General features: G+C 41.7%; 1 protein-coding gene across 2 annotated transcripts in view; it reads left to right on the top strand.

Annotated features, from left to right (window-relative positions):
* The window catches only part of CDC42BPA (CDC42 binding protein kinase alpha), a 194,326-nt gene extending 185,715 nt beyond the window's left edge, over nt 1–8,611 (top strand). For both annotated transcript variants that reach the window (XM_026845705.1, XM_026845704.1), the window contains 3 exons: nt 2,432–2,549; nt 3,555–3,712; nt 4,885–8,611. In XM_026845705.1, the coding sequence (XP_026701506.1) occupies nt 2,432–2,549; nt 3,555–3,712; nt 4,885–5,016 (408 nt within the window). In that variant the 3' untranslated portion in view covers nt 5,017–8,611. The remainder of the gene's footprint in view (nt 1–2,431; nt 2,550–3,554; nt 3,713–4,884) is intronic.
* Nucleotides 8,612–9,175: the final 564 nt, after the last annotated feature.

Raw genomic sequence — 9,175 nt, 5'->3', positions numbered from 1 at the left:
ACCCCCCCACCCCCTCCACCCTCTTTGTTTTTAACTTGCTGCATTTTGCTGCTTTGTAACTACCGCTAATAACCGCCACTTATTTTTCTTTGAATCCCCTTTCTGCATCATGTGCATATCACTTCCAGGAGTTTTGGTCCAAAGTGCCAGGATCTCTGGCATGTGCTTATTTTATTTTTAGAGCAAAGAACAATGAAAGATTTGCTTTGTGGAGAAACTTTCTACGAGGAATTACATGGACTTTGCAAACTTAGGTCATGAAAAATAATCATCTTTAGAATACACTATTAGAATTAATGAGTCTTTTTCATGCATCCACCTGTTCCCTCCTTCCCCTGATGCCTGTATGTTGTCTGCTTAGTCACTGTTAAGGAGGTTAATCATCTTATCATTAAACATAATTGTTCTCTTTGCAAAATGAACCATTGTAGGTTTATACGAGTACAAAAGACCTTCCTTGCAACTCCAGTGTACTGAGGGTGGTGCACACGTTTGCCTGGTGCCACACTTGGCTTTCCTTTTTTTCTCAAAACACAGCAGTAACTTACTCCTTAGCCCATTAGTTCCTTGGCGTATTTTCAGGGGAGCCTCCATTGTTTATGTACAGTCAAGATGCTCATACTCTTACCTGGGTAACTCAGATTTTTTTATTGCATGGTGAAGGACACAGGAACAGACACGTAGTATTTTGTACTCCAAAGTAGATTGGTTGTTCACATTAAAAAAAAAAAGAAAAAAGAAAGGGAGGAAGGTAAGCAAGAGACAGCAGTATGATCCCACAATTTACTTAAGAGACTGTTTTTAAGCCTTCGGATATAAATCATCATTATATTTTGTGCAGCAATGGATGAAGGGAGAATTAAACAGGGCTTTTTCATTGGTAAGGTCTCTGGTTCTCTTTCGTTGGTGTTTGAGAGTGATCTGGGAACAAGTGGAGAGATTTTAATTCTTGTTTGTTGCATGTTAAACATCAGTCATTTCTAGCCAATTGGGAAAATAAGCAGAGGGTGACTGTAAGAGCAAAGAGGTCTGTTATAGCAACGGCTAAGGATCCTTGTAAGATGATTTGACAGCAGGTTGGTAACAATTATCTGATAAAGACTGAACTGTATAAAATCTGTTCATTACAAAGCCTTTATTTAGTTACCTATTTAAAAATATAGATAGATGAATGGGTAGTATCTTAGGGTCTCTGAGAATACCCTTGAGGGGGAGGAATCTTTGTTCTGGTCTAAAATTTCCATAACATCCCAGCTTAAAAGGCATTGCAATTGCAACTGTTGTTTTGTGTGTGGCTACTTTATCTCAGAGTGAGGATGGGGACACAAGTATAAATAGGAAGAAATTAACAGTTGTTGCAGGGGGTGTTTAGTAAAGTGGAAATAAAGTAATGCTCAGAGCTACCTGCAGTTCTTTTCATGTTCTGCACCTGTAAAGGTTCTTTAAACCTAATTCTAGTTAACGCTAATAATTTAATAGTGCAAATCATGTTAGGAGCAGGATGAAATCTCGTCTTTAGCCAGAGATGAAATGATACACATGGGCATTAGAAAGTCCCTCTGGGCTAAATAAGCTGAGAAGCCTTTTCCTCTAACATCAGCTGTAAATCAACAGAAACAGAAATAAAATCTCCCAGAACCCAACTTCAAAGTACTTTTTTTTCCTTCATTTAAAGACAACTTATGTTTAAGAAACTACTATATCCAAGTAGAGAAACTGTGTTTTATCTCTTCCCTCAGTAAAGGACCACTTCGGTCCAACTTACCGCTTTAGAAAATCACACTGGAACTCTGAGGATGCAAAACAGGAGCGATAATCAAAATATGTAAAAAAACAGTGACATGTGTTCTGGTCATCCTCTTTGAGCAGGCTGAAAACAGGAGGCTGATTCTCACTTTGGCTCAGCTGGTGTAGGTCTGAAGCAATGCTGTTAATACCTTTGGAATTACATAAATAATTGAAATACAGATTGATCCACATAGTGCAGGCATTAGGGATTAACATTGTTACTGTATAAAGTTACACATGCATGGCATAAATGATAGCATCAAAGAGAGAAATTTGAATGAGATCCTTCGAAGCCTGTGTTCAGAAAGAACGCATTATGCAGTATAACTTGAACATATCTATAGCAGTTTAATTAGGCTTGCAAACTATCCTTTTAAGGCAATTCTGGAATTATTAGACATACTCTTTCAGTTGTCTGCATATGTCCATGTAATTCAGCACTTCACTATTGCATTGCGTGTGCTTCCAGTCTCTGCACTAAACTCCAGAATATTATTTTGCAAATTTTGCTGACTTGCTGCCCAGATAATTCAGCTCTGGTAAGGTTGGGGTTTTAATGTATTTTGGGGCCTTACTTCATAACGTCCAAGGTTGAGCCAGCAGTCAATAAGTAAACATGTCGCTGTGTGTGTCTGCATTGCAGAATCTTCGGCCTCAGGAAAGTCGGACTGTGTTCAGTGGCTCTGTCAGTATCCCATCGATCACAAAATCCCGCACAGAGCCAGGACGATCGATGAGCGCAAGCAGCGGGTTAGCAGCACGTAAGCAAACAGAACTGTGTTGCTTTGGGGTCTGTGCACAAGAAGTTTAGGAAAAGGCCTACCTGCATTTGCTTCTATCCATACTGGCCCCTAGACAGGATTTTCAGAAGTGATGGATGACTGTATTCTAGCTGAGGGTAAGCACAGTACTTTAATCCCCCTTTCAGAGGAGAACATGAATAAGCAGCTAGCACATTTGAGAGTCCCACATTTGTAATTTGTCAAATGTTTTAAACTGACGTTAGAATTAAAATTACAGTCTTACCCTTGGGACTACTTTGCTGCTGCTGCTTAAGTGTTTTAAATCAGCAGCAAGTTGTTCACAAGTTCCATAGTTATTAACTTTGTTGCTGAACTGTGTAGAGCTCTTGAGGCCTCTCTTGCTGCTAGTGCAAAGAGAATGTAATAGAAAATTGGCTGCTGGTATGGAAGAGTTGCATTGCATTGGAAACACCTTTCCTAGTGCTGCCATGCTGCCTTGGTGTGCCAGTCAGCACAAGAACTGTGCTGAGACTAGGCAAGTGACTAAATAATGGACCATGGGAAAGTAGAGGCCAGACTGGTGTCCCAACATTTCTAAGTTTTTTCCCTTCTTTGTGGCATACGCCATGTTCACGTTGCACATTGCCATTCACTTGCAGAAAGCGTGTGTGTCTGCTGTAGTCTGTACCTGCCAGTACAACCCACCCTGGGAAAGAGGCCACTGGAACTAGGCTGCCACCACAGTAGTTTGTGCAACTGCTGTCTTTGGCAGGAACATAGTGACTGTGTCTGTGCTGGGTCAAGTGTGCTAATGCTGACAGGCCAAGGCAGGGACCAGAGAATCCCTAGGAAGAACTGCAGTGGGCAGCAGACAAGATAAAAGCCCACACAGCCTGCAAACCATGAGCTGAGCATCTTGGGACATGCTGGAGGAAAGCAGAACTAACCAGAGAAAGAGTTAACAAATTTCTAGTACCTTGAGTGGGTGTCTGTAACACAGTTTAATTCCTCTGCGTGTTTTAGGGTCATCTGCACAAAATGGCAGTGCTTTGCGGAGGGAATTCTCAGGAGGTAGCTATGGAGCAAAACGTCAGCCTATGGCATCACCCTCGGATGGTTCCTTATCCTCTGGTGGCCTGGACCAAGGCAGCGATGCACCAACAAGGGACTATGAGCGAGAGGTGAGTGACAGGAGAAAGAGGAGAAAATTTAAGTGTGTTGATAAAGATGAGGAAGTTAAATCTTGTCATGGGTTTGGCTACAAGTTTGGGAGTCGTTGACAACAAAAATTTGGAATCCCTGTATTTCAGGCTATCCTGACAAAAGACTTTGGTCAAACAGTGTCTGGTCCTGTTATTTAACATGCAGAAAACTCTCTCTGTGCTCCTTACCTGGAGATAGGTGGGTAGTGAGACTCCCAAAAATATTGGCCCAGTAGAACAACAGCTTGATAATGACCTGTCACAGCTTGAAGTGGTGATACTCCTGCCCTTTATTTGCAAAGACTCTTAAGATATCTTAGCAACCATTTTACAGGAGACCTTTTGTACTCAGAGTGCCTGAAGCTAACAAGGTAATTTAAAAATTATCATAATTTCATTAGGAGCAGAAACTGGATTTAATACTTTATATTCTGTGCAGAACAGACTCATTATGATAGAGCTGCAGTCCCGTTCAGTACTAAACTCAGTCTCTCCAACCAAGAATGTTTTACATGGGAGGTTTCGATCTGAAGTTGGCCAGCAAAACTACCCCAGCCCATTTTCTTACTAGAGTGGGAAAATTAGAGATCTCACAGGCTTTTTGTGGTACTGAGTATATCCTTTCAGTTGAAGCTGGAAGGCAACCCAAACTCAGACACAGTTGCATTCTACTGTACTCTGGAAGAGCCAACTGCAATAACTTGATTTAAATTAATATTGTGGGAGTGACAAGGAAGAGGTAGCTGTGATGAAGCCTGTACCATAAAGATTCCTCAGTTTAGTGCAAGAGCATCTCAGATCATAATCTGTGAAAAGGCAGGAGCCATTGTAGCTTCACAGGCACCCTGCAGTTGCACACTCCGCTGACCAGGAGGCCCTCCGCAACAGGCAGACTGCAAGAATCCCACAGGTGCTGTGTCTTTATGGCAGCATCAGTTATGCCTGATGAAAGCAGAGTGATCTGATTGCTTACTCTAGAGCCTCCCCGGACCAGGATATTCTGAGCAAAAAAATTCCTCAGTATTTTTGGACACAAACAAAATACACGGAGGCCTTTTGAATCCAGTCACCTGTTGTTCACACACCCTCAGTCACTCTCAAACTTGCTATCCCGTTACTTACTGGTGTTCTTTTGTGTCTTTGGGCTGCAGGACTCTGACTCTCCGAGACACTCAACTGCATCAAACAGCTCCAACCTCAGCAGCCCTCCCAGCCCGGTTTCTCCTCACAAGACCAAGAGCCTCTCCCTGGAGAGCTCTGACCACGTGAGTTGGGACTCATGAACTGCTTCAGCATTCAGATTTGACATCACAGCAGCTTGCTGTCCCCATGGCTGTCCCCTTCACTTGCTCCAGTTCTCACCTTCATCATCCTAACCCTCCCCATTCCCTGTCTGCAAGTGATCTGGGAGTGGGGTACAGAGGAAGGTAAAAGCTGGTCGCCTTCAGCACCGTTCAGCACTGCCTCACCCTCCCTTCCCCAGATTTGACAGCAGGAAACGAGCAAAGTTAGGGTGTTGGTAAATATCAGATGCTGTAGATTTGTATTAGTATTGGTTTCATTTTTGTGGTTACAGCTGCTTCTTTTTTAAAGACATACTTATCCCACCCCCCTTCCACTTCCCAAAAAGTAGTTTAAGTAGACAAGACCAGTATCAACAAGAAAAAATTCAGCAGGATTTTGTTTTCATACAATAGCTCATTGTACTGTACAAAAGTAGCACAGAGACCCCTTCCCCTGCATGGGGAATGATCAGTATGTCAGAGGCACATAAAAGCTTTCAGCCACCACGTTTGAATGTCAATCTGATTGTCGCCAGCAAATCCTTATTGATTAAAATGATGCATATTTTACTACAGTACAGAGTTTAAATAAATACGCAGATGTTAGAGTAAAATACGTATGTATATATTCAAAGAAAAAAAGCATTGTGTATGCAGCAGAAGATGGATGCTTATTTAAGAGAGCCTTTAATTTAAGATTTGTGTTGTCCCTGTTTTCATGCTCGGTAATATACAGACTTGGAGGCCTGGCCTAAAACCTTTTGCAGGACAGATATGCCTTTTGAGTAGCACTCACTGCGCTGCTGGGAGAGGTCCCTGCAGTGCTTTCACATTTCTTTACTTCTGGCAGTAGCGTAACTGAAGCTATAATTCCTACTTCCATGTTAAACCCCATCCTTTGCAAAAATGACAGTTGGAAAGCAACCGCCTGCCCTGCCAGCCAAGGGCACCAGTCGGCCAGGTGGCTGCCCTGGTTTCTTGTGTGCTGGCTGTGCGGCTGAGGAACCTTATGGCACGCGACAGTAGAGGTCCTTCAGGCAGCAAGAGAGTTCAGTGCAGCAGGATTCAGCGGGAAAACTGTTTCCCTGGGTCAGCCTTTGACCAGGTTTAACTCGGAAGGGAGCAGTCTTCCACATCTCCTTGACCATCCCTAACCAGAAAACTGTTACTGTTGTTACCAAATACTAGTTGCTAATACACATCAGCCAAACGAGTGCCCTTAGCCCGAAGCTAGCCCCGGGTGGCTATGCTGTCACTGTAGCAACAAAGAACCTTGAAGACTGACCTCACACTGTTCACACTGTGGTAGTCAAAGATGCCTAGTCACTTACAACTGCCATGCTGGCAAGGTTGGTTTTCCTCTCCCTCCCTCCCCGTGCTGTGGGTTTGTGCAATTAGCAGTTGTTTCTATGTGCTCACCTGCTGTTTGGTTCCAGTAGCAGGTCAGGTTGGAGGGCAGAAAGTACTGCGGTGGAAGACAGAGCCCACTGAAGTTGCAAAAATAAATAAAAAGCTGAAGCTGGTCACGCAGTCAACAGAATAAAGAGAGAGACTGATGTACAAATGGATGCTAAGAGGAAGATGTCTCTTCTCTTTAGTTAGCAAGGCAGATGCGTTTTTCATTTGGGAGTGTGTTGAAATGAGCCTCTCCTCTCAGTAGTATTGGCTTTTGCTGGCTTTATACTATGACCATAAACATGTAAGGGCTTTTTGTATTTAGAATACTGGTTTTTGTGGGTTTCGGAAACTTCTTACAGCTCTTATTAAACCATTCCCTATCTTGCAGTCAGCAGTATATAGTGTTTCACCCACATAGAGACGTTTGGAGTTTTTCCAGTTTCTGTCTTCCCTAATAGAGGTTATAGGTAAGTTCAAACCATGTACAGTAATTTCCAGTTATGATCTAAATGTGAAACAGGGAATGAGACTCATCATCTAATCCATTTAATCATGCTGGGTCTCCTAGGTAAAATTTCTTTTCCATTCTGCATCAAGAGGCTTGTCCAAGTTTAAGCTCATTCAATGTTATTTTGGGACAGGAATTGAAGAAATGTTTTTTAGAAACCGTCATATCAAAAGCCTATCTCTCTCCTGTTTGGGTTTTTCAGAGTAGCAAGCTGGTTGTGTTGTTTGTTTTCAAAGCTACTACTTTTGCAAGCCTGGTATTTAATTATTAAAAGCTTTAGCAAACAGCTAAGCACTCCGAATTAATTCCTCCTAGAAAAGTTTTCAGTCTTTCTGAGGGACAGATAGGCAGGGCGTTATTGGCATTATTAAAATTCCATATCAGCTTCTTTTTAAAGGCTGCATATTGCTTCAAGTATAGCCACTGCTTTTTCCCCACAATTCCCTCCTTTTGGTGAAGCATGTCCACACACTTTTCAAAGCCTTTGCAGACTAGTTTTGTATTTACTGTATGTTGTATTTAAACATTAATCTTATTTTGGTGTTGAGAGAAGGCATTTAAACAGCAGTCATTTAAGATAGAGCAGCCTGTATGACAGTCCCGAGAGAGGGTCACAGGATCTTTTTTGTGGAATTTTTTTTTTTGCAGTTGAGCTCTATCTGAAAATGGAACCCAAAGAGCCACAACAAAGCAAACAATTAGACTGGGTAAACTGCTACGTTTACTCCCATTATGGTGCCTGCAATCTATTGATATCACAACCTGACATTTTCAGGCAGAGCTAGTGTAGGTCAACAATGTTACAAAACTAAGCTCCAGATGATGAGAGCTCCCCAGGCCTACACTGTTTGTACACCACACTTTCTAAGCCTTGGCAGTCTCCTTTAGGATTACTATATTTAATCATTAGTTTGGTACTGTGCATTTTTATACACATCTGTTCAAAAGAGAAACAGCAACTGTTCTCTCAGTTGAAAAGCAAATGACCACATCACTTATTTGAAAACAGAAGAATTGTCCTAGTGACTTGAATAGTTTTATATATTTGGGGACCATTTGATTATATGCTCAATTTTAAACCACACTTTTCTTTTTTTTCCTTGGTATGAACACTGAAAACATGCATACTGTAGCTGAGCTTTTTTAAATACTCATTGGGCTAGGAGAAGTAACTTGGTCATTTGAACTGTAAGACTCTTGACTGGTATCTCAAAGGCAGTTGTCTCTTAAGGTTTGATGTTTGCTACTTTGCACTGTAGCATTGCTTCAACTTCACAGTTAGAGGGCTGCATTTTGTTCAGGGAGCTTAAAAAGCTCCCACTGACTTTTTGACTGTAGCATATGTTCTCTGTACACAGTATGTATCTAGCTGATTTTTTCTTTTTGGCTGAGACTGAAGGTGTTTGCATTTTTGACACTGCTTAAACATATGGGTTGTTGGGGTTTTGCTTTTTTTTTTTTTTTTTCCCCTTTCTCTTGATGGCAACAAAGGATCTGAACAGATTCAGGCAGCTACTAAGGATTCCAGGTTATAGAATGAAAAAGGTTTTCTAAATAGTTTTCCCCTGCACGTGTGCGCACACAGATATGTGGCTTCCTTCCACATTTCATAAACTCAAAAGCAGGGTTACAGTACTCTGTTCTCTATTGCCTTTGACCTGTAGAAGACAGCTGGTGATTTAAAAAAAACCCAACAACATTCCTGAGGCTGTGGTGAAGTAGTTGCTGCTTTTCCTCTCTGGTAGTTGCTGTGGCTTGTTATGAATGTGCATTTTGCCCATTTTAGCAAGTTTCAAAACTGAGTCAGGAATGTTATCTCTTTCATTTGATTCTGATAAAATTATAAGCCAGATGTGTTATTCTCAGGTATAGGGCAGAGGGAAGTTAAAAGGTCTTGTCATACCAAAAAAGTCCAAAAAGCAGAGCATTAACACAGAAACAGGTTCTGGCATCATATTGTCTTGCATGGCCAGACCCTGAATGACAGGACAAACATGCTCTTGGGTGAAAGAAAGGTTTTGGATTTTTTCCATTTTATGCACACGGTTTCATCTTAATACAGTAAATGTAAAATATATTGCAGTGCAAGTACCCACACCTCCTGAGCCTCAGTCTGAGAATCAGTAGCACATAGTAGCTTCTGCTGTGGTTTTTTTTTTTTTTTGTTAATAGGAATCAGTTCCATGGAGGAAATGGGACAACTTTCTGCACTAACACAAACTGCACCCTTCTGTGTGCTTTGTGTTCACACTG

This window comes from Athene cunicularia (genome assembly GCF_003259725.1).
Source record: "Athene cunicularia isolate RWA chromosome 3 unlocalized genomic scaffold, athCun1 chr3_part1, whole genome shotgun sequence".
Taxonomy (NCBI): domain Eukaryota; kingdom Metazoa; phylum Chordata; class Aves; order Strigiformes; family Strigidae; genus Athene; species Athene cunicularia.
Note: the sequence above shows the minus strand (reverse complement) of the source record. Positions and strands in the feature narration are given on the sequence as shown.